The sequence below is a fragment of the Notamacropus eugenii genome, chromosome 4, assembly GCF_028372415.1.
Source record: "Notamacropus eugenii isolate mMacEug1 chromosome 4, mMacEug1.pri_v2, whole genome shotgun sequence".
Taxonomy (NCBI): domain Eukaryota; kingdom Metazoa; phylum Chordata; class Mammalia; order Diprotodontia; family Macropodidae; genus Notamacropus; species Notamacropus eugenii.
Window position 1 is genome coordinate 11072534 of NC_092875.1, and position 25488 is coordinate 11098021.

General features: G+C 52.7%; 1 protein-coding gene across 6 annotated transcripts in view; it reads left to right on the forward strand.

The window, feature by feature from the left end:
- The window catches only part of ARVCF (ARVCF delta catenin family member), a 352355-nt gene that overhangs the window by 273109 nt on the left and 53758 nt on the right, over nt 1-25488 (forward strand). For all 6 annotated transcript variants that reach the window (XM_072599775.1, XM_072599774.1, XM_072599778.1 and 3 more), the window contains 5 exons: nt 6861-7486; nt 11579-12078; nt 13972-14155; nt 21728-21845; nt 23186-23357. In XM_072599775.1, coding sequence (XP_072455876.1) covers nt 6861-7486; nt 11579-12078; nt 13972-14155; nt 21728-21845; nt 23186-23357 — 1600 coding nt within the window. The remainder of the gene's footprint in view (nt 1-6860; nt 7487-11578; nt 12079-13971; nt 14156-21727; nt 21846-23185; nt 23358-25488) is intronic.

A 25488-nucleotide genomic window follows, 5' to 3' on the forward strand; every position in this document is an offset into this window, starting at 1 on the left:
TTCTGGCTCTAGAACTAGAATCCTGTGCATACAGGTAACCTTAAATACCAGAGCTGGACCAGGTATAAGAAGTATAAGGAAAGAGTGCTGAAAACTCGAGCGGGGTGGGTGAGGCTTGTCGAGGTGACTCTTGTAGGAAGACCAAGGTGAGGAGGGAGTGTGTGCTTGGCACAGAGGTGGGAGATAAGGGAGCAAGGCAGAGACCACCCATCTGTCTGGAATGGAGGCTGAAGGAAGGCTTCCGAGGAATGTCTCTTTGGCAGCAGTGAGAAGGACAAAAGCAAATTGTTTTTAAAGCTGGGGAAACTGAGGCTTGATGATGTGACCTGAGGTCGCCCAGAAAGGCAACCGAGGAGCCAGCTCTTAAACCAAGCCCAGGCAGGGCTCATTCTTCCTAGCACCCAGTCATTCCTCAGGGAGAATCCAGCACTGACAGCTGCAAAGACCTTTAGACAAGAAAGCAGAGTCCCCTTAGGCAAACAGCACCAGGGCCACTGGAGTTCACCGTTCTAGCCCAGAGGAATCAGAGCCATGCAGGGAAGGGAGCTTGGGTTTCCACAGGACTAGAGGAGTTAGAACTGGGAGGAGAGATGGCAGAGGCAGCCTGCTTCAGCCGCTGCATTTCAGGGAAGGGGAAACCAAGGCACAGGAAAGGGGAGATGATGGTTTTTAGTAAGTACCTACTATGTGCCATGCATCATGCTGAGGGCTTTACAAATGCTTTCTCATTGATTCTTACAGCAGCTCTGGGAAGTCCGTGCTGGTATTATCATTTCTTCTTACAGATGAGGAAATTAAGGCAGACAGAGGTTAAGTGAACTATCCAGGGTTACCCAGCTGGTAAATATCTGATGGGGGATTCAGGAGCTCGGGTCTTCCTGATTCAAGTCTCAGATTTAGACTTGGAAGGTACCTTAGAGACCATCTCGTCCAATCCTCTTCGATTCACAGATGAGGAAACCAAATCCCAGAGAAGGTGAAGGACTTGCCCAAGGTCACACAGAATTCAAACTTACATCTGGAATGGTAGCTAGTGAAGGACTTTGGATTTGGAATCTAAGGACTAAGGTTTGAATCTTGGCTTTACGGTCTGCATTACCTTGGCCTGCACTCCCCTGCCTTGAGCCCCAGTTTTCTCTTCTGTAAAATTGGACTGGAGGACTTCTAAGGACTATTCTAGCTCTAGAGGGAGGGTCTTGGGATCCTCTGATGTCCTCTGGCTCCAAATAAATGATCAGCCAATAAACGTTTATGAAGTGCCTGCTACGTGTTGGGCTCCTTCCACTTTATCTCAGTCTTTAAGATACGCAGAGCCCTTCCCTCTATTAACAAGGTAGACCAAGGCCTTTTGCTCAGTCATTTCAGTGACCCTGTCTGGGGTTTTCTTGGCAGAGATGTCAGAGTGGTTTGTCATTCCCTTCTCCAGTTCCTTTTACAGATGAGGAAACTGAGGCAGGTGACTTGCCCAGGGTCATACCATTAGTAAGGTCTAAGCTCAGATTTGAACTCAGGGCTTTCTTGCTCCAACCCCATCAGTCTATCCACCTCACCATCTCGCTGCCCCAGTGCCAGGATTATCCTTCCTGTTTCACAAATGAGAAGATGAGGGTTCAGAGGAGTTAAGTGAGCCATCCAATCATGAGCTTCAAGCCCAAAGACTTGGACACCATCTGATCCAAACCCTTCATTTTACAGAGGATGGAACCAAGAGGTCGGTACACTTAGCCAAGGTCACCCAGGCTAGGACAGCTGGGCCATGATTCAAATCCTGTTCTTTGGGCTCTAAATCATAGGAACGGGAATCTAGAGTTAGGAGGGGCCTTAGAGCTGGCATTCACTGTTAATAACAGTTAGCATTTACTGGACTTAGATTTGCAAAATGCTGCACATAGAGAGAGAGACATAAGTACATATGCATCTATCTATAAGTATACACACACACACACACACACACACACTATATGTTTATACATACATATACTCTGATCTTCTCAAGAACCTAGGGAGGTAGTGCTATTATCCTCACTTTACAGATGAGGAAACTGAGGCAGGTGCCCAGGGTCACACAGGTAGTAAGTGGCTAGACTTAGATTTGAGCTCATCTTTCTGCCCCCACAACCTCACCACCTAGCTGCTCCTATGGATTCCACCCCCAACCCCCATTTTAAAGATTGAACTGAGACTCAGAGAGGTTAAGTGATTTTCCCCCTGTCATACAGCTAGTCCAGTGCCAGAAGCAGGACTCATGACTTGCCCAGCTGCTGATCACCAAAGTGGAGATGTCAGGCCAAGCCTCCCGACTTTGCCCCATAACAGCCAGAGAGGGCAAGCCCCTGGTGGCTGCTGAGTCAGCCCTTGACCAGGGTCCCAGGGGGGCTGGGGAGGCCAGGCTGAGGGCCGATCAAAGCCTTGCCAATACTGGCTCCTGCCACGGCACCGATGACCACGGACAAAGGCTTCCTCAGGAAATGAGCCGTGTCGGCCAGGGGAGGGTCAGAGGTGATGCTCACGATTATGAAAAACACCATGCAGTGATGTTAATGACTGGGAATCACGACCCCATTTCTGTGGCCTGTTAACATGTACAACCATCCAGTGATGAGGGAAGCAGTGACCAGATAATTACATCCATTTTGCAGGCAGGGTAACTGAGGCTGATGAGGTGAAACGAGTGGCTTGTCCTCGGTCGCACCTCTAGGAAGGGTCGGGTCTGGATTAGAATCCAATCTTCCGAGTGCAAGACTGAACTGCCTTCTGCTGGACCAGCCTGCCCTGGTCGTGCCCCCGAGGTCACCCTTTCTCTGGCTGAGTTAGCACCCCAGGGAGGGTGGTGCTGAGGGACAAGGAGGGGAAGCTTAGGAGGGGCCGGCACTGGGTTCGAGGTCTCTCTCCTATATAATATTCAGCAGGCTGTTTCAGCTGGCTCTGACTGGGTCCTCAGCAAACATGGAAGGGCATCTTGTGTGAGCACACCCGGCCAACCAGGTCAAGGCTCAAGGCGTCTCTGGAGGGCTCAGCCTCGTGCTAAGTCTTGGGCATACAGATGCCCAAGCAAAGACAGAGTCCTGCCCTCCCTAAGCCTGCATCCAGGTGGAGGGAGACAGCTTCCAATGCTGGCAGGTCTCTCCTGACCCCAGGCTTCTTTTGAGTTTCTACCCAGCTCTCTCTGGGGCTAATCTCTCCTCCCAGGATATTCCTTGGGATGCTTGAAGGAAGACAGCGTGACATCCCTCCCCCCCAGCCTTCTGGTTCATTTGATCCTGTTCACTTTCCAGCCATCTTACATTCTGCTCCCCTCCCTCACTCTATGATCCAGTCCCAGAGGCCAGCTCACTAATTCTTACACACACCACTCCGCATCTCCCACCTCTGTGCCTTTGTTCTGGCTGCTCTCCATGCCTGGAGTGCCCTTCCTCCTGACCGCCAACTCTGAGAATCCCTGCTTCCTTTAGGACTCAGCTCATACCCCACCTCCTCCAGGAGGCCCCTCTGGTGCCCTCCCTGGCCCCCTTGTTTTTCCTCTGTGCTTACCTGGTTGCTTGTCTCTGGAATTAGAGTAGAACCCCTCTGGGGCATGGAATGGTGTTTGCTCCCTCTCTGAACCCTGGTGGTTAACATGGGGCCTGGTACACAGTAGGTGCTTCATGAGTGAGCAGGCTATCTGGCCCCTCCCCATCCTCTTTTCCCTTCTCTGGACACTCCTTTATCCAGAGTTGGAAGGGCCCTGGAGGCCATGTGACAGAGCCCCTCGTTGTAGATAGGAGGAGGCATTGCGCAGTTGGGTGAACTAGTTCTGGCACGCTGAGCACAGTGCCTCCACATAGTAAGTGCTTATTAAATGTTCACTGACTGACTGATGAAATGTGGAAGAGGAAGGAACCAGGGGACAATGGTATGGAGACCCCTCCCCCAAAGGCTGCCTTTATGAGGAAGGCAGCCAGGAATGGGCCCCGAGAAGGGGGAGGAGGGCACGTGTTCTCCACCCTCCAACTGCCCCAGGAAGGTGTTAGTGCAGAGACTTGGTTGGTGTGGTGATGCTGTGGGCCTCTGGGCCAGGGCCGGAGGTGGCATGGAGAGAGCAGTGCCAATGCAGGATTCCTCAGAGACTCCAAGGCCTGATGGGTTTGGGCGGGGGGTACCTAAGACAGGGCCATTTTTCTAGGGTGACAGAGACCATGGCAGATCACTTGGTAGCAGGTTGTTAGGACCCTAGATGGAAAGCTGGAAAGGTGTTCAGGGGCCATCTAGCCCAACCCTCTCATTTTACAGATGAGGAAACTAAGGCCCAGAGCAGGAAGTGACATGGTCAAAGTCACACAGTCAGGGACGGTTATGGATCGAGAGCCGGAGGGAACCTTGGGGACCACCCAGTCCAAGAGCTTCCCCTCTTTTGCATGTGACAAAACTGAGGCCCAGAGAGGGGATGGGGAGGGAGGGAGGGAGGAAGGAAACAAGCATTTATTAAGCACTTACTGTGTGCCAGGCACTCTGAGAAGCCCTTTACAAGTATTGTCCCCTTTGATCCTCACAAGGGCCCTGCAAGGAAGGTGCTATAATTATTCTCGTTATCCTCACTTTGCAGCTGAGGAAACTGAGGCAGACAGAGGTTCAGTGACTTAGCCAGGGACCCACAGCTAGGAAGTGTCTGGATCTGGCAAAACTCGGGTCTTCCTGACTCCATGCCCGAGTCTCTATCCACTGTGTCACCAGCTGCCAGAATCAAACAGGTAGTAAGTGACAGAAGCTGGATTCGAACCCAGATCCACTGGATTCTTAGTCCAGTATTCCTTTGCCCTGCACCAGAGCAGTGAGTTGCCCATGACCGATGGTCTTCAAGTAGAAACTCCCTCATCAGGTGTGTGTTGAGATGCTTGAAGAGATTCCAGGAGTGGGCAGGGGAGGGAGGTATCTAGGGAGGTGTCTGCTGGGAGGTCACATCTGAGCTGCTGGGCAGGCTTACATGCTTCCTATAGCAGAGATGGGAGAGGAGTAGCACTCCTGGTAGAAGGAATGGCCTGAGCAAAGGCCTAGCAGCTGGAGAGTACAAGGCCTATTCGAGGATCCAGGAAGGGTCGAGTTTGCCTGGATCATAATGTGATGTGGGTGTGTTTGCCAGGGCTAACCTTACAGTGGTGGATCCCAACCTGAGAATGGGTATAAAAGTCTCATGTGTACCAAGATGGCTCCCCTATTAGAATGGAGACTCCTTAAGGACACAGTAGGTGCTTAATAAATGCATGTTGATTTATTAAAAAACCAAACACCACCCATTGCCATGTGAACTAGGAGATCTCGGAGGGGCCTTCCAACTCTTCAGTTTAGAGGCTTGGTAATGCTATGAAGTGGGTCAGTCTGTACCTCTCTCCCTCCTTCTTTCCCTTCTTCCTCCCTCCCTCCCTCCCTCACAAGGAGAAGATGAGCTCAGACCTGTGAAGGCCGGAAGGAGTGATCCAGCGAGGATGGGAGGTGGTTATAAATGGCCCCTCTCCCGGAGGATACTGGCCTGGAGCCGCCCACTCCTCGGCACTGGCCTTTGGCTGCTGATGCTGCTGTGTGGGGGCCTGAAGTGTCGGCTGCAAACCGGCACAGGAAGGAGCTTGGGGCTTAGGGGAGAGAGGCCCAGCCTCCCTCTTCCCACCCACCCCCTACCCTCATACTAATGGCTCAGCCCCGTTTAGTCTGCACTAATCGGCCTCTGGCAACCCCTAGATGCTGTTACCCTGAGTGCTTCCCCCAGCCCTGGATCTGTTTTATAACTGTCCATAAAGCAGCCGGATGTCTGCCCACCCATCCCCTTTCTCCATGCTTAGGAAACAGTGCATTTGGTTGCTGTGTTAACAGAAAAGCAGAAGCTTATGGATGCTCCCCAAGCAAGAGCCCTTCATTTCCATTTAATGGAAATGAAGGACCGTTGGGATGGGAGCCTCCTGCATTGTTACCACATGTGCTTGCGGAGGCTTCCTGTACTTGCTGACTCAGCTTGGAAACCGACAATAAAAATGATTCCTATTCATGTGGAGCTTTAAACTTTCCAAAGCACATTTTTCACAGCAGGCCTTTGAGGGAGAGAAGGCAAATGTTGTTCTCCCCATTTTACACAGGAGAAAACTGAGTCCCCGAGAAGCGAAGGGATATGGCCCAGATCACACAGCAAGTAAAAGAACTTGAACCCAGGCCAGCCAACTCCAGAACTAAGGTTTTCTCACTTCACTGGGGTTGCCTCTTATAACAATTTATCCAAAGAAATCTCCCATATCACATCCCACTTGAGGGAGCCACCATGACTCTCTGTTGTTAGTGCAAATGTGAGAGCTGAGTGATATGCTGGAGAGAGCCCTGATGCCCTGGATTCAAATCCCAGCTTTGCCACTTATTACCTGGGGGAGCTACTTTATCCACCTGGGCCTCAGTTTCCTCCCTTCTAAAATGGATGGATTAGACTAGCTGATCACCTATGTTCCTTTCTGTTCTAAATCTATAGTCCTGTGGCCTGCTCTTTCCACTTACCCTGTATGTGACCTTAGACTTCATTTTTCTCATCTGCCAACATATTTCTTTCATCAGAGGTGGCAGCTTATGGATGCAGAATGTTGTATACCCTATGAAAACAGCTGATTTGTCCAGTGGTTTTGCTTTAACTACTTTTCTTTGCAGCAAGAGAAGGTTCGCTAGGTGACTGGGATTGAATCCTGGGCATGAAGGAGCATTTCTGAAAATAGCCATGGTACAGTAAGAAAGATGCCAATAAAACTAGACAATATGAGCAGTCAGGGGTTGGGCTGGGTGGTCTGGGGGCCCTTGATGCACTAAGTCTAATGAATCCAAAGCACAACCACTGACAGCGGACTTCTGCCTTGCAGGTCACCAAGATGGTGAAGACAGTGACCACGAGGACCGTGCGCCAGGTCCCCCTGGGCCCCGACGGGCTCCCGGTGCTGGACGGCTCATCTCCCCTGGGCAGCTACACAGACTCCATCGACCGACGATATCTGAAGAATGGCGAACGCTACCTCCCACCACAGGCCTCCTCGACCCTGACGCGGTCCTACAACAGCTATGGGGAGGGCCCCGATGGGCCCTACCGCTCCTTCCATGCCCATGATGCCAGTGGTAGCTACGGGAGCGCCGAGCCCCCTGATGGCTATGGCAGCTTGTCCCGTGGCATGGGCTACCGGCCCCGCTATGCCTATGTCCCTGGAAGCGGTTACCGGCCTGAGGACGGCAGCTACACCCTGCCAAGCCGGAGGGAGGCCTATGGGCCGCCCGGTGCCCAGCCGCAGGTGCCCCCTGTGGGCAGCGGCCCAGACCTCACCATGGGCAGCCGCTCTCAGCCTGAGAGGTTCCAGCCCGAGCCCTATGGCCTTGAGGACGACAACAGGAGCCTGGGGGTTGATGATGAAGGCTACGAACTGGACCCTGAGTACTCCACTGTGAACCGGCGGCTGCCTGCGGGGGTCCCTGACCGAGGCCGGCCACACAAGGGCAGGTAATGGCTGAGTGCCCTCCCCCTCACCCCCTGCCCCTGAAGGTAGTGCCTCCCAGTCCTTAGAGCAGCTTCTGAAAGTCAGGGATCATGAAGCATCTATTAGGCATCTACTGTATTCTGGACGCTGTGCCAAGCTCTAGGGATGCAACAAGAGAGCCTTGTCCTCTAACGGGGGAGAAAACATGCAAAGAGACAGCAAGCTGTGCACTGGATGGACAGATGACCACTGAGGGAAGGTATCAGAACCAAGAGGGCCTGGCGCTTTGGTGGGGACTCAGAGGAAGCCAAGGAGGTTCAGAGGGTCAGAGTGGACCAGGCTTGGGGTACAGCCAGAGAGGAAGTCCAGAGCCGAGAGATGGAAGGTCAGGGGCCCTGAAGGTCACCAAGAGCCTTCTGTATTGGCTCCGGGAGGCCACTGAGGGGTGGCATGTTCGGGTCAGTATCATCACTGTCATTGCAGTTGCCAAGTCACTCAGTCCTGTCTGACCCTCCGTGACCCCATCTGGGGTTTTCCAGGCAGAGATACTGGAGTGGTTTGCCATCTCCTTCTCCAGCTCATTTTACAGATGAGGAAACTGAGGCAGAGAGGTTAAGTGACTTGTCCAAGGTCACACTGCTAGTTGATGTCTAAAGCCAGATTTGAACTCAAGGCTTCCTGACTCCAAGTCCAGCATTCCTAAGTGCATCTTCTGTCCCCCTTTCTCCCCAAATGGCCCCTTCTAGCCTCTGGCAGCAAGAGAGACACAGGATGGCCAAGAAGGATAAACTTGGGAGCCAAGGCATTGGAGTCAAAAGACCTGTGTTCAAATCTTACCTGTCACTGTTAGCCATGTGGGAAAGTCATCAGCTCTGTGCCTCAGTTCCCTCTCCTGTAAAATGGGAGGAGGCCTCATCATTGGACCCCATCTCAGCTCCACCACAGACCCCAGAATTACAGGATGTCAGAGCAGGAATAGACTTGAGTACTCCATTTGGAGTCAGGAGACCTTATTGAGTCCTGGCTCTTTTCCTGAAAGTTGTCCAACCCCGGGCCTTGTTATCTCATCTGTGAAATGGGGATGCTGCCCAGGGATGCTTCAGACTCCCATGGGATGATGTCTGCAGACCTCAGGGCACTCCAGGAGGATCAGCAGCTGAGTGAGGAGACATAGAAGGGAGAGGAAAGAAATGTGTGTCAACTGGAAAGGGAAAGAAGAAAAGATTTTAGAAATGAGAGGAGACCGCAGCCCAGAGAAGGGTCTTGGTGGAGTGTCCACACTGGGGCTCCTGTCTTCCAGCCGCCTCCCCTCTTTGAGCCTCAGCGTCTTCCTCCATCAAATGGAAATGACATCTCCAGATTCCTCAGCAGGAAAGCAGAGTCCTAGATTGAGGACTGTGAGGGGCTTCTGAGTCATCCAGCGTAGCCTTCCCATTTTACAGAGCAGTAAAGTGAGGCCCAGAGGGTCTAAGTGACTTGGCCTGGTAATTAAGGCCTTCCTGATTCCAGGCCTGCTCACTTGTCCTCTATGGAGAAGTCACCAAGACGAAGCCCCCTCATTTCTCAGTTGGTAAACAGAGGCACAGAGGGACTAAAGAATGACGAGAGAAGGTGGAAGGAAGGAACAAGTCATGATTGATGAAAGGAGCTGGGGAGGACTGGGGGCAGGGAAGGGCTTTGAGTGCAGCAGGATTGGACCGACGTTGAGGGTCCTGGGCACCGAGAGGCTAGTGAGTGGCCCAGGGTCATATGGCACGTGTGCGCCGGAGTTGGAGCCAGAGCCCAGGGCATAGGCCCTCCATCGACCATGCCCCACTGTCTCTCTAAATTATTCTTTCTCATAATTAGCAATAATAGAAGAGGAATGTTCACAATGACAGCTAGCTGTATTTCTGACTCCTTAAGGTTTGCCAAGCACTTTCCAGATGCGATGTTTTTAGTGCCTCACAACAACTCTGCATGATACGGCAGATATCATTCTCCCCATTTTATAGCTTAGGAAACTGAGGCACAGAGAGGTAGCTTGATTTACCCAGCCTTACTGGGCTACCAAGTATTTGATCTTGGATTCGAACTCAGGCCTTCATTCCCAAGTCCACCCCCAGGGCCCGAAAGCCTAAAGCTCCGGACATTTACATGAGGTTTCAAGGTTTTTCCAAGCCCTTTACAGACATCATCTCATTTGGGTCAACCCAGGGATAGAGGTCACATGGGAATTATTATTTTACTGTTGGGGAAACTGAGGCCAGGAGATGTCTTGCCCAGAGTCACACAGCTAGTGTATATCAGAGATTGGATTCAAACCTAGGTCCCATGAATGTCAGAAGCAGAGCCAGGAGTCCTCATCTATACAAACAGGAAGGCTTCAGATTTCTGTATTGTCTCTGGAGGCCCTGGCTTCCAGGCCCTCCATCCTGCTGGGAGTTTGAGGGTCCTTGTCTGGGAAGTTCCCTGGGCAGGCAGCCAGCCGGGGCATTCCTCTAGCCTAAAGATGGTGTCTCAGCTGCTCTTCCCAGGCCATAGAGGTGCCAAGGATGGGGGAGGAGTTGTGTCAGGGGAGGGTCTGGACCCACACCCAGAAGGGGGCTTGGGTTTATCAGTTTATGCCTGTGGCTGGGAGGATTGTCGGCTTACACCTTCCTGTGCCTGGGTGGATTGTCAGCTTAAGCCTGTACCTGGGAGGATTGTTACCTTGCACCCTCCTGTGCCTGGGATTGTCAGTTTACTAAGCTGAGGCTGAGAGCAGGATCACAGAGAGGAAGGGTCTGAGGCTGGATTTGAATTCAGGTCTTCCTGACCTCCAATGTGTCACCTAAAATGTGGGGCTCAGGCTTGCGATCTGGGGAGGGCCCATCCTGGTTTCCAGGGAGTGCGCTGTGCTGACCAGCTTTGGGGAGTCCAGGGAGGAAGCAGTGAATTAGACATGCTAGGGGCTGCCTCCAGTGAGAGAGGCTCCCCCCAGGCTTTCCAGCCTTGGATGCTGGCCTGCTTGGCCTGCTCATTTCTGCCTTCAGTCTGCATGTTCTCTTTGAAAGGGAGAGAGAAGAGGATAAAGAAGGCCACCATGAAAGGAACTTGTGTCCTGGGGCCCTGTAGGCACTACTGTCCCTGTAGCCACATCCTGCCCTATGGAGGATAGCCCTGTGTGCTCTGACATCCCAGAGCCTGGGCCAAGGCTCCTGCCTACCCCACCTGGACCGTATCATCCCACCCCCATCTCCATGCCCTGTCCTCCTCCTCCCCAGCCCAGCACAGGACCACAACTCTCTGCCACACCCTGGGCCAGCTCTCCTCTATCCCCACAGGGATGCTTCTGTCCAGATGGATAATGGCTGTCACTCCCGAGAGGCATCCCCTCTTCTTTCATGCCCATCTCTCCCTCAACATTCCAGGAGAGGGAATGCAGAGAACGGTCCCTCACCCTCAGTCTTTGAACCTTGCAGCAGGGGTGGGGGGACAGAGGGATATAATAATACTAACATTGAGATAGCACTCTAACACTGGTAAACCTTACAATTATCTCCTCTGTGCCTCACAACTACCCTCGTAAATAGGTGCTATCCCATTTTACAGATGAGTAAACTGAGGTAGGCACAATCTTAGTGACTTGTCCAAGGTCACCCAACTAGTTGGTTTTTGAGTCCAGATGTGAACTCAGGTCTTTCTGACTCCAGCCACTCTGTCCTTTGCACCACCAAACTACCTCTGGAAGTGTCCTACCATCCATTATACCCCTTCCCATCCCTTACATCCCTGCCCATCCTGAAGCTAATCAAGTGCTATTGTGCTAGGTACTGGAGATATAATGAAAGCCATAAAAACCTCTGACCTCAGGAGGCTCCCAATCTAACAAGACACAAAAGGGATCTCACAGGATCCCCACAGGGGCCAATCAGAGAAAAGGCTGCAGGGTGCTGAGAACTGCCAGGCTGAGGAATCCCATAGTTTCCCCTGGGCTCTGTGATAACGGTTGTATTCTCTAAGGAGAACATCGTAGGGTAGATCTCCCTCTGGACAAGCCATTTCTCTCTTCTCTGCCTTCTCCTTTTAGGCCTGGGCATCCAGGCATAGGGAAGAAGCTTCTCACCCACTTTGGCATCTCCTTTCCTTCTCAGAGGCTATGATGAACCAGGAGAAAGTGAGATGATGGACGAGCGGATTCCCTATGTGCATGCAGGCTATGCTGCCCCACTGGCACAGCCCGAGAGGGGCAGCATGGCCAGCATCGACCGCCTGGGCAAGAGGTCTCCCTCCATCGATAGCATCCGCAAGGACCCGAGGTGGCGGGACCCAGACCTGCCAGAGGTGATTGCCATGCTCAGCCACCCCATTGACCCAGTCAAGTCCAACGCAGCCGCCTACCTGCAGCATCTGTGCTATGAGAATGACAAGATCAAGAAGGACGTGCGCCACCTCAAGGGCATTGCCATCCTGGTGGGGCTGTTGGACCATCCCAAGGCTGAGGTGCACCGACGGGCCTGTGGGGCCCTGCGCAACATCTCCTATGGCCGGGACCATGAGAACAAGGTGGCCATCAAAGGGTGCGACGGCATCCCTGCTCTCATCCGGCTCCTGCGCAAGACCAGTGACATGGAGGTTCGGGAGCTCATCACTGGTGAGTGCCCTCCACGCCCGGCCCCAGCCTCAGTCTTGGCCCTTCTCTCACCCCGATTCCATGCCTGAGCTCCTTCCCACGCCTTCTCTCTCTTTACATCTTTTCCCCTTTTCCTTATCTCATTCCCTCCTACTTCATCTTCATTCCTGACCACATGTAGGGAGTGGCGACATTGTACATGGTGGCAGGTGGGACCAGAGGAGGGTACATTGATACTCTACCCATTAGCAACCAAGTTTTAATTCCATTTTGGTCTCAGCTGGAAATTGGTGTGGAAGGGTTGACCAGGGCATGGTGGAAATGGGACCTTCCAACAATTACTGTCTATAATATTGAAGTTTTATAGTAAGTTCCCCATCCCTGAAAGTGTCTGAGCAGAGGAGGCTCATGTGTCCTGGATGTTGTAGAGAGAAGGCCATGTTTCCTTTGTATCCATCACCAGGAGCCACTCAAACCAACTTGATTGGATTGAATTCTTACACTGGGTGGAATAAGACATGTGCAGGGAACCTTGGTGATGGGGCTAAAGCCTTGCATCAGCTCCATGAGGCAGGTGTTGGGTCTGCCACTGCCCCACAGGCCTCCCAAGCCTCTGAACACCTGAGGTCATGATGGGCCTGTGAGGAAATCCATTGTGCAAGGCTCGTCCTCAGCGAGCCCTGTGTGGTTTTCAGATCTCAGTAGCTGCTCATGATTCCAAAACACTTCCAGGTTCACAGAATGCCCTGTTTTGTTTGGAGGAAGGAAAGGAGAGAGTGTGGGGGTTATTTCCCTCATTTTCCAGGTAACAGTAAGGCTCCTAATTAATGCCAGCTGACATTCAGGTTGCAGTCTCTGGTCTCTTGCCAGCCTGCTTTCCATTAGACTGCCAGGGAATTGTTAAAATAGTGAAGGTAATTACTGACATTTCTTTTAAAAAAGAACCCACCACTTCCTAGTTTTATTTATTAGTTCAATGTGGTTTGTTTTTACTTTCAATTTTATTAATCTCTCCTTTGATTTTCAAGATTTCTATTTTGGTGTTTAATTGGAAGTTTTTAAATTGTCGTTTTTCACTGACGCTTCTTTAGTTACATTAGAGTTCACAATGTCCTTTATACCTAGGATCTGATTTGAGACCCACAAAACCTTGTGAGTCAAAAACCATTCTTATCCTTTCTCATGTTATTGATGAGGAAACTTGAGACGGCCACAAGTCAAGTGACTCTCCCAGAGCCATTCAGTGAGTCTGTCAGAGGCTGGATTTGTACTCAGGTCTTCCTGCCTTCAGATCCCTATGACACACAGACAAAAGTGAGACAGGTCCCTCCCTAAAGGAATGTCTGATCTTTTGGCGGAGGCAACAGTGGCCAAGTAGAACGAAGGGACAGGGCTCACTCTGTCTTGTGGTAAATGCCGGGCTTGATGAGTTCCAAAATGCTTGGTTGTATCAGTCGTCTCAGGAACCCTGAGTAACGCGAGTATTGGTGTGACCAAATTTTACAGATGGCGTCACTGAGGCCCAGAGAGGCAAAGGGACTTGTCCAAATCCCTTCTTACAGTTACACTAGTACATGTCCAAGCCAGAATTCACAGCTGGGTCCTCTGATGCAGTTCCCACTCCCATTGGTGCCACCCACCTGCATGTGCCTGTGAGCTGCCAAGAGTACACAAAGGGACCTTGAGAAGATCATCCTTCTCAGAGTCTTCTGGCCTTTGCTTGGAGACTTCCAAGGATGGGAAGCTCACTACCTCCTGGGGCAGCCTGTTCTCTTTTGGGACATTTCTCAAGCAGGGTAAATGGGTCTCTACAGCCTTCCCTGATTGCTTCCAGTCCTGCCTCAGAGCAGATAGTGGCCCACTCTGGAGTGCTCCCAGATACTCTCTGAACCACTGCTACCTTCTGTCTTCCAGGCACGCTATGGAACTTGTCTTCCTATGAACCCCTCAAGATGGTTATCATCAACCATGGCCTACAGACCCTGACCAATGAAGTGATTGTACCCCACTCGGGTTGGGAGAGCGAGCCCAACGAGGACTCCAAGCCACGGGATGCCGAGTGGACCACTGTCTTCAAGAACACGTCAGGATGCCTCAGGTAAGGTCATCAGAGCAGGTGGACCTGCACTACTAAACCCAGAGAGAGACAAAGAGGGAGAGAGAAGAGGGAGATGGGGTAGAGGAGAGAGGGAAGAAGGGAGATCAAGACAGAGAGAGAGAGGAGAGAAGAAATGCGGGGGAGAGCGAAGAGGAGAGGAGAAGAAAGGAGAAAGATGGAGAGAGAGAGAAAGAGAGAGACATGGGCGGGGGTGGGGGAAGGAAGAGGCCAGAGGCTGCCACTCATTCATTTGGGGTGATCTTGTGCCAAGTTCTTTCTCTTAGGGTCTCAGTTTTCTCATCTGCCAAATGGGATCCACAGTGGCACTCATTTCTCTAGCATGTGCCAGCATTATCTCACTTGGGCCTTGAGCTGCCTGGGAGGCAGGTGGTGCTGTTACCATTTAATAAATGAGGAAACTTTAAGATCATATATTTAACACTGGAAGGGACCTTTGCAATCATCTACTTGGTGGTTTCCATGTTGTTTGCTCCCTTAGAGCATCAGCTCCCTGAGGGCAGGAGCCACGTTTTTTCTTTTTCTGTGTCCAGAGCTTGGCCCCAGGTGGACCAAGTCAGTCCATGAGCATTTATTAAGTGCCGAGGCACATAGTTAGGGCTTAATACGTGTTTGACTGGTTGACATCTAGTTCAGCCATGTCATTTTATAGATGAGGAAACTGAGGCAAAAGGAGGTTATTTGAATGAAAAAAGCATTAATTATTTTCTGTGTGCCAAGCGTAGTGCCAAGCTCCTTTGAGCCCCTCAATTTAGTCAATGTCAGCCATGACCTACAGACCCTGAGCCATAAAATCATCCCAAAACCAACTGATGTGGGAGAGCAAGAGCCGGGAGATAGTTATACACAAATACGAAAGCCAAGACAACATTACCCTTAAATAGCTTATATTCTAAAGGGGTAATAAAGTATGAAGGGGAGTGATGGGCAGGGCACTTTGGTCTGGCAAGTTAGGTATTGTGAGTGGGGAGTGAATTGACACATCCCATCCAGGGACAGTGACGGACTTGATCTGATCTTGGTTCATGGTTACGAAATTGACAAGGCGGGGTAAAACGAGGACAGGTTAAATTTCTGCCAAGGTGAAATTGGCCCATTAATGACTAATTACCAGTCTATGGATACCATCTAACTGTATCATCATCCAGCCCACATCTCTCTACCTCTTCTAGAAATGAGGTTCATCTGCCATGGACATGGAGCCAGGCTGGTTTTTGGTGCACTGCTTCCTTTTCTAGATGTTGCCCAACCATCTCTTTAATGCTTCTTTCTAGAATTTTCCCAGGAATTCAAGTCAAGTTTCCTGTCCTGGCATTAGTGACAATACTTGCCTTTCACTGGTCCTGTGAAACGCTTGTATCTACAGTCTTTCAAGTATCATCAATAGTTGGTTAACAATCCTTTCAGGGCCCCAGGAGCTCGTTCATCTGGACCAGAGGGGACTTGAATTCATCCAGGACAGCAAGGGCTGCTCCATAGCCCCCTCTCCATAGCTAGAGTACATACTCCTCATACTGGTTCCTCTACATTTCCAAGGATGACATTCGCACTGGATCCAGGCAAGATTAGCCCATCTTCATGGGCAGAGGGAAAGGAAGGAACAGGAAGCAAGCACTTATTAAACGCCTACTGTATTTTGGAATATGTGCCAAATGCCTCATTTTAGATGAGAAAAAGCTCTAGCAGATGCCCAGAACCTTGGAGTCACCCCTCCCTGCCAGATTGCACCTCTGGGCCCACTGGGATCTACTTCCCAGATGCCCTACTGCTTCTTCTGTGCCTAAGGGGGCCGGTAGTGTGGATGGCTCAGGCCCCCTCAGGCCAGTGGTGGAGGATCTGGGCAGGTGCCAGCCACTGCCCCAGGGGGCCAAAGGTCTGGGGTGGAGGGAGCCCATTGTGCTGGACAGGAAATGGGCTGACAGGGACGGACTCATCTGCCAGATCAGGCAGCTGGTACAGGTGGCAAGCTGGCATTTCTAAGCAAACTCCGTATCAGCTGTTTGTTCAGCTGATTAAATCACAGAATGGTAGAAGTTGGAGGGCCTTAGAACAGGCGATGCCAGAGCTGGCAGGGGCCTTAAACATAGACCACTGAAGGGTGGGGGGTTTTGCCCTGGCCATGGTCTTCATCATCTTGGGTCCCTGAGGTCAGTCAACAAGCATTTATTAAGGTGGTGCAATGTATAGAGCACTAGGCCTGAAGTCAGGAAGACTCATCTACTTGAGTTCAAATCTGGCCTCAGACACTTACTATCTGTGTCATCTTGGGCAAGTCACTTCCCCCTATTTGCCTCATTTTCCTCATCTGTAAGATGAACTGGAGAAGAACATGGCAAACCACTCTAGGATCTCTGCCTGGAAAACCCCAATCAGATGTGCTTGAAATGCCTGAGCAGCAAACAACAAGAAGTGTCCCAGCCTTCTGTGTGCTGGGCACACAAAGATGAAGGACTCCTGTCCCCACGAAGCTTATGCCCTATCAGGGGAGAGATTGCGGCCATGTCTACAGAGACAAAGCAATAGGAGGCAGTTGGACCTGGGGGAGCAGACGGGGCCCCTCCAAGAGACGGTGCGGGACTGAGGAGGGTCAGGGACGGTGGAGGGCAGGGGTGAGAAGGGAGAGCATTCCCGGTGTCCAGGACTGTGAAAAGGCAGGAGGAGGAGGGAGGCTGACTGGCTGGACCGTAGAGCAGAAGCAAAGCATATGTAGTCACCTTGGAAACATAGGTTGGGACCTGGTTGGGAAGGACTTCAGAGGTTCAGGGAGGAGCTTGTACTTCTTCCAGACTACCGTAGGGAGCCATGGAAAGTTGGAGAGCAGGGGAGTGACCCCTCAAGCCTGTGCTACAGGAACATCCCAGGCAGCTCCATGTTTTCACTCAACCTAATGACCAAAAAAGGGAGGCAGGACCCTGTTCAGATGTGGGGGGTCAGGATGGAGCTGGAGAGAGGAAAACAATGGAATGGATGAAAAATTTCTTACCCATTGGTGCTGTTTGGAAGTAGATGGGCTGCCTTGGGAGGTAGTGAGTTCCCCAGCCGGGCTTGAGGACGCTTTATCAGAGGTGGTCTAGAGATGATTCTTGCTCAGGTCTGAGTTCTACTTCCAGCTCTGGAATTCTAGGAGTTTGAAATTTTAGGAGTACCCGGGCCCAGGCAGTGGTAGCTGGGGGGAAATGACCTCCCTCGTTACTTTAGAGGAGCATCTCTGAGGTGGGGTGGCCCACACTGTGCTTTTTAAGGTTTTATAGTCGGGGCTTGGATGCCACAGTTATGTCCCCTCTTCCACCACAGTGGCTGCAGATGCCACATTCCACCCCAACAGCTCCCCACTCTCTGCTCAGAGGAAATGAGGTCTGCTTCCTCCCCCGGCCTCCAGTACTAGGGCTAGTCAGCACTTCCAGTCCTGTTAACATCGCTGGCACTTACACCATTGCTGCTGTCATGATCGGTCCACTCTCAAGTTAATCCTCTGCCATGTGCTGGCCACTGGGTATGCGTGGTGCTAAGAACCCAGATACAAAGTAAGCCTCTGAGGCAGTGTCCACCATGGCAGCAGTCACCGCAGGGAAGGCTTGGATAGAGATGAGGAGACAGGGCCTAAGAAAGGCAGGGCTGGGGCTCCACTCCAGGCCCCATGATGGACACAAGGTCATAGGTTTAGAGCTCAGGGGGCCCTTAAGAAAACTCCAGGGCTTGGCATATAGTAGGTGCTCAGTAAGGGTTTATTGGTCGATTGACTGATGGATGGTCCTATCCTGTGCCACATGAGGCACTGCAGCTGATAGTCTGGAAGCATCCAGGGGAAGGGTCTTGAGGCCATGTTATCTGAGGACCCTCTGAAGGGACAAGAGAGTCTGCAGGGATAATTGTCTTCATGGGCCCTCTCTCATGAGGATGGAGGATTAGCCTGTTCTGCTTGGCTCCAGGGGCCAGATTTAGGAGCTGTGGTGGGTACAGAGCCAGGCCCTGTTAATCACGAGCTGCCTTCTAGCAAGCTGAGCTGCACCCAAGTTCTCTGGCCTTGAGTCAGGGCTCTGTCTGCTGCATTCAGCTGGAGCCTTCGGTTACACTTCTGAGTGCCATGCCCCCCCCCCCCCGTTTCCCCCACAGCCACCTCCAGAATCATGGGAGAGGGGATGCAGGGAGCAGAGGGTACAGATGTCTGGCCACCAGGCAGTCCATCCTAGCAATCCTGGCCAGCCAAAGCAGGCTTATCTCAGAGGCTGGTGCCCACTTCCCTCTAGATAGAATCAGTGGCCTGTTCCTTGCGCTGAGGCTTGGTCTCCTTGTTAGAATCTCCCCCACCTTCCCCCTCTGCTTCCCACCCAGACGAGATGAAAAGAAGGTCATCTCTTTCTTAGGGAAGCTACCTGATAAGAGTGCAGGACCCCACAGGCATCTGAAGACCCGGGTTCAAGTTCCAGCTGTGACTCTGCATCTATCTCCCATCTCCTCTGAGCCTCAGTTTCTCCATTCATAAAACTGAGCAGGTGCGGGGAGGGAGGGTGGAAGGAAGAATTTCTGAGATCCCTGCCAGCTTCAGATTGATCGAGATAATTGTCTGACATCATGTCAATTCAGGGTTGCCATGGAGAAAAGTGATGATGCCAGGGTCGGGGCAGGGTGGGGCCTCTTCATCTTAAAGGATCGGGCAAGTGGCGGGCCGTGGGCCAGTGGGAGGAAGGCAGCAGGAAGAGTCTCCCGCATCCAGCCTGAGGGCAGGAAGGGACTCAGGCAGCTTCTAGCCCAGACTCCTCTCCTTTTACAGAAAGGGAAACTGAGGCTCAAGGTCTTACAGGGAGGAAATAAGAGAGCTGTGGTTTAAAGTCCAGTCCTCTGACCCTGAGCCTGGCTGCTCTGTGCTTACACTGGACATAGCCTGGCCCCCTGCTATGGCCTGAACCCTGGAGCTTGTCTCGTGTCTTGACCAAAGCAGGTGTCCAGCAACATCTCTGGCCTCTCTTGCTCCCCAGCCAAAGTCACTGTGCAACCCAGGGCAAGATGGCCCCTTTCTCTGAGGGCCCTGAGGCCCACGGGCCGCATGTTGTGTGGGCCTGTTTTACATTCTCTGGTTTTTTGTGGACCACCCAAAATCCGATGGTTGGCATCAGTGTTGTGCAGGTCTGTGCTATGGCAATGTAAGGGGCAGCCAGGTGGCACCATCGTGCACAGAGGGCATGAGGTCAGCTAGACTCATCTGCCTGAGTTCAGATCCGGCCTCAGATCCTTCCTAGCTGTATAACCCTGGGCCAATAACTTAACCTTGTGTGCCTCAGTTTCCTCATCTCTAAAATGAGTTGGAGAAGGAAATGGCAAACCACTGCAGTATCTCTGCCAAGAAAACCCCAAGTGGGGCCATGAAGAGTCAGACCTGACTGAACGAGAGGCGATATAATGTGGTTACTCAGAGTAATGATAATAGCTGTAGTCACTGTCATATCAGTCAATTAGCCATTCAGCAAGCACTAGCCCTTTGATGCACCCTGTTCCCCTCCAGTGTGGGGCCTCCTGTACTTCCACTTCAGGCCTGGTCTTCTTTGGCATCTGCCTCCATTCCATGCTAAAGTGGATGTGTCTTCTCTGGGCCCTGCCCCTCACCAAGGAGCAGGCAGGAGGGCAGGGCCCCCTTCTCTGCCCCCTTCATTGTACCTTACCCAGTAGGCGTGCTGTGGGGACAGCCACATCTCCGGGTCAGCAGGTTTCTGGGTGCTGAGCAGGATAGGGGCTGGGAGAGGCACCCCAGCCCTGGGAAGGATGTCGTCCCTGCTTGTCTCACCCTCCCAAAGGCAAGAGGGGGCAGCCAGGCCTCAGGCTTGGCCTCAGTAGAGAGGCTGCTTCCCAGCCAGAGGCCACAGCCGCTGCCCCCATGTTCCACACTGGCCAAGCCTAAGGAGACAGGAGAAGCAGCTGGGTCTGCTCCTCCCCCAGCTCTGGGAAACTCACCCCAGGGGTCACCACCCCCTCCCCAGGAATGCTTCAGGAAGGGAACAGAGCACAAAGTGCTGGCCTGATGGGAGTGGGACAGAGCTGGGAGGAGGCAGAGGGAGGGGCGCAGGGAGGGAGTATCCTGCCTGATAGCTAAAGAGAAAGGCCACAGGCTGGGAGCCTGGACCCCTGGGTCCCAATCCCAGCCCTGCATCCTCCCAGGAGAGGCAGTGAGCAGGGAATATGCTGGGCTGAATCCTGTGTTCAGCATCCAGATCTTGCTATTTGTGACCTGGTCCTCTCTGGGCCTTAGTTTCCCCATCTATAAAATGAGGGGGTTAGACTAGATGACTTGTGGTCCCTCCCAGACTCATCCATGATCCTGCAGTCTCTCAGGGCCCTTCCAGAGCTAAGTCCTTTGTCTGGTCCAATGCTCTGCAATCTCTTCTGGCCCTTACTCTAGAACTCTGTGACACCCAGGCCTCAGTTTCCTCACTTGGAAAGTGAGCACTTGCCTACCCAGCCTCACAAAAATGTAATGAGGTCATGGGTATGAAAATGTTTTGAAAATGTTGACATTCAATGCTTGTGAATAAGGAGGATGCAAATGGCCCAGTCTAGACATGGGTACTGGGCCAGACTGAGGTTACTTTTTGCTTAATCCTGAGCTATTAGCTCAAAAATCTAGAGCTGGGAGGAACCTCAGGGGGCTTCAGTCCCACCCCATCATCCTCATTTTGGAAAGAAATGATCTACTGATCCCAGGTCACAAAGGTGATAAGCAACAGAGGCAGGAATTGAACTCAGGTCCTCTGACTTCAAAGCCAGTATCTTCTCCGTGCCTGACAATGATATGAGCAGGAGGAGATTGTGTGGTGGGAAAGAAGCTGGGTTAGGACTTGGGAAACTGGCCTTGTGGTGGGCCGTGCTGCCGGAGGTCTTGGTGCAGAGGCTGCTGCAGCTTTGGTGCTACCGTGGTGTTGGTAGGACAGCCCCTTTCAAGGACTGCCCAGCCCTTTAGGCCACCCAGGCTCCAAGAGCAGAAGACCCCGTCACTAGGCCTGAGAAATGAAGCAATGTCTTCACTGCTAAGATGAAGAGAAAAGCCCCACTCCCCAGGGCCTGGAGGTGCTGGCTGTGGTGTTCCAGGAGGAAAAAACCCCATTGCCTAATCGTCAGATCACTTGGGTCCTGGGACTGGATGCAGTCAGGCACTTGCAGAGAGGATGCTGGACCCATGCCCTTCTCTGGGACAGCAAGCATCTCTCACTCCCCTTTCTCCATCTCTGACGAACAGCCTGAATTTAATCAAGGCTCAGATGGTGAGAGTTTCCAAGGGAATTCTGGAGGGGACAGATATGGAAACTGAGACCAGATATGGAAACTGAGCCCAGACTGCCTCCCGCTCCGATGCTCTCTCCACCTGGCCCTTGCCTTCTCCAAGGTCTACCTGGTCATTCCTAAGACCCAAGTTGGAAGGGATTAGAGCTGGGACTGGAGTCCAGGCCCTCTGATCCCAGAGCCAGGGGTCTCGCCCCTGGCCCACCCTACCTCATTCCCCAATTGGAGCTATCTCCTGACTCCCAGAGGCCCAGTGAGCTGACCAGATTCCCTCATTCTCCCCAGGAATGTGAGCTCAGACGGGGCAGAAGCACGCCGACGGCTTCGGGAGTGTGATGGCCTGGTGGATGCCCTCCTTCATGCCCTGCAGTCAGCCATTGGCAAGAAGGACACGGACAACAAGGTGATTATTCCACAGGGCTTGGGGTACTTGGGGGGAGGGACTGGGGTGACCACCTTCCCTTGGGGGCTCTCAGGGTACATCTCCTCCCTTGGGTCAGGGGACTCTACAGGAAGAGGAGAAAGGTACCATAGTAGAGATCAGTCAGTCAGCAGGCATTTATTAAACACCTACTATGTGCAGGCCCTGGGGAAACCAAGAAAGGCACACCATCATCCCTGGTCTCCAGGGGTTCTTGGTCTAATGGGGGAGGTGACCTATATGTCATGAGGCCTGTGTGAGAGGTCAAGTATAATCAGACGGTATCCTCATAGAACAGGGCCCGGGTTTGAATCCCTGCTTCACGTGTTATTGGGGGGGTGACCTTTGTCAGGTCATTTCCTATCACTGGGTCTCAGTTTCCTCATCTGTAATGAGGCGTTTGGACCCCACAGCCTTGGAGGTCTCTTCATCCCTGCCTAGATTAGGGGCAGGATGTTTTATGTCTTTGGTCCTTCCAGGTCCCTCCGAAAGCAGGGTTCTCATGTCCTGGTGTGAAATACTGAACCCAGGGCAGAACCAAGAACAAAGGGGGAAAGTTCAGAAGTCAATTTTAGGCTCAATAACTGAACAGTGTCCCAAGGGACAGAGCAGCCTTAGCAGGTAGTAAGTTCCCTGTCTCTGGAGGTCTTCAAACAGTGGCTAGCCATTTGTCAGGGATGTTGGAGGGCGGCTTCTCAGGCAGCACCAGGCCAGAGTGGCAGCCCTGGGATTTTGGTGGGGTCTTCATTTTAATCTGGTCAGGCTGGGGAGTGGCAGGGGAGTTGGGGAGGAGTCTTTACAGCAGCAGTGAGAGGACTCAGTGGGAGATTCTAACAGGATGGAAACTGGGCTCTGGGATGTGGAAGAGGCTTTAGACTGAGTGTGCGAGGCTGGATTGGAGGACTTTCTCTCTAGGATATTCTATGCTAGAATCATTGAACTGGGAAAGAAACTGGCCTTAGAACAGGGGATGGGAGGGGGCTTAAAACAGGGGATGGCAGGCCTGGGAGGGGGCTTGGAGTAGGGGATGGCAGGGCTGGGAGGGGCTTCAGAACAGGGGATGGCAGGGCTGGGAGGGGGCTTGGAGTAGGGGATGGCAGGCCTGGGAGGGCCTCAGAACAGGGGATGGCAGGGCTGGGAGGGGCTTCAGAACAGGGGATAGCAGGGCTTAGAACAGGGGATGGCAGGACTGGGAGGGGCCCTAGAACAGGGGATGGCAGGACTGGGAGGGGCCCTAGAACAGGGGATGGCAGGGCTGGACAATGTCTTTGAGACCCTCATTTTCCTTTCTTTCCAAACCCCTTCCCCGTCCCTCTCCTCAGTCGGTGGAGAACTGTGTGTGCATCATGCGTAACTTGTCCTACCATGTGCACAAGGAGGTCCCAGGTGCTGACAAGTACCAAGAGTCCGAGGCCAGTCAGGCAGCCAGCACGGGGGCTCTGCCCCGGAGGAAGAAGGATGATGCCAGCTGTTTTGGGAGTAAGAAAGCCAAAGGTGAGCGCCAAGGGGCCTGGAGCCCTGGGGTCCAGCAGGGCAGGGGCAGGAACCGTGGTGGGGAGGGCTGGGGGTGGGGCTGGCCAGCTACTCCCAGACTCAGGGTCAGGCCCAGGGGCCGCCTTGCTCTCCTCGCTGCCCTGTCTCTGGGCCCAGAGTTAACACTGTCGTCCTCGGCCCTAACAAGAGTTTCTGTCCAGTGGCTGACCACAGCTGTTCAAGGTGGTAGTGAGTGCCTTTATTCCTGTCTGACAGATGAGGAAACTGAGGCCCAGCCATGAGGAGGTGACTTTCCCAGGATGGTCCCTGTGCTGCCCATCCTCCACTCTGCCCCTTCCTCACCTTCCCCAGCCCTCTGCAGACTGAGCAAGCCTCCCTGTCAGCCCAGAAATGGGCACAAGCATGCTCTGACATTGGTCCCCCAACATTGGCTCCCCATGGGGTGCTTTGCTTCTGCCGGAGAAAAATGCCTGAGGCTTGAGCTTTAGAAGGCCAGTCTCCCTCACCCAACTTTGCCCGAGATTCAACCTCTGACTGTTTGGTCAGAGGTTGAGGTCCATCTGCCTTCCCCCAAGGTCCCCCGGGCCTCAAGGTGCCCTCCCATGAGCCCAGGGTCTGCTACCCACTTGGCCAGATTTGTTTCTCTGAATCATGAGGTGGAGGGCAATGTGAGGCTCTCCCAACTGGTGTGGCCCTGCCTGTGGGTGGGACAGAGCATGGCCTCTGACAGAGGGAAGCTGAGGGGGTCACCTGACCTCCTCACATGGGGGACGCTGTCCTTGGGTGCTGGGGGAGGTGCTTTTGGGAGGCAGCCATTTCAGCCAAACCAGCTTCTTCATCTCAGACATTAGGCCCCCAGAGCCCACCCTGGGACAAACAGGTAGGATTCTGGGCAGGGGCAATGTCTCCCCTTCCTTGGCAGGGGACAGGGAGTGTGCTTTGTGCTCCAGGGAGCTGCTGAGGCCTGACTCCTCTACCCAGGAAGCGCCTTCCCCCCACAGGCCCCCTGAGGGGATCCCAGTTCTCATCCTTTCTGTGCAGAGGAACTGGCCCTAGCCCTCAGGCCTCCCCAAGCCCCAGGCAGCTACATCCCCAGGGTTCCCTGGGCCTCACTCCATGCCAGTCACTAGGGTTGAGGCCCCAGGCATCCTGGATCTCCCAGGTCTCTAGGTCTTGCTTGGTTATCTGGCTGCTAAGATCTGCTGCCTGCCTGCCTGCCCCTTTCCCCTTCCATCACTACCTACCTCCCTTCAGTGGACTCAGCCATTTGTACCTGCCTCTTTGGACTGACCCTGCCCCCAGCCTCTTCTGCCCATCTCATCATACTTCCCATCTGAAAGTGCATCTTCCAGAGTTAATTCACAGGGTATAACAAAAAAATAACAGGCAGCATTTACGTCGTGCTCGCTTAATGTGCCAGGCACCAAGCTGAGCACTTGACAAATATCTCGTTTGATCCTTACAACCCTGGGGAGGTTGGTGCTATTATGAGCTCCTTTTGTAGTTGGGAAACTGAGGCAGACAGAAATTAAGTGACTTGCCCAGAGTCCCACAGCCAGGAAGTATCTGAGGCTGGGATTTGAATTTGGGTTTTCCCAACTCTAGGCCCCGTGCTCTAACCACTGCACCATCTAGCTGCCACATGTTAAAAGAGAATGGCAGGGATGAGGCTTTTCAGGACAGAGTATGTGATCTGAACGTGAGGTTCCTTCCAGCTCTGACTCCAATAGCCCAGTCAGTGCATAGGCAAGCACAGGATTCCCTACTCTTGGCCTCGGGTCCTCAGGCACTGTCAGCCATCCCTACTTCCCTGACCTGGGGGATGCTACTGGCCCCCTCTCCTCCTGCAGTCTCAAAGGAGAAATCTGCTGCCAGCTTATACCCAAAACAAATTAGGATTTGTCTACCTGGGCCTTTGAAGATATCTTCTTCAGTCCGTCTTCCAAACCTCTCCTCACTCATGATTAATTGTCCTATGGGAATTCTTAGCAAGCTAGAAGGAAGACTTGGTATCAGGAAAAACTTCCCAACAGCTAGAGTTGTCCCAAAGTGGAATCACTGCCAGCAGCAGTAATGAACTCCCCATCACTGGGGGTATCCACAGGGGGCCACTGGATGGCCAGTGGTTGGG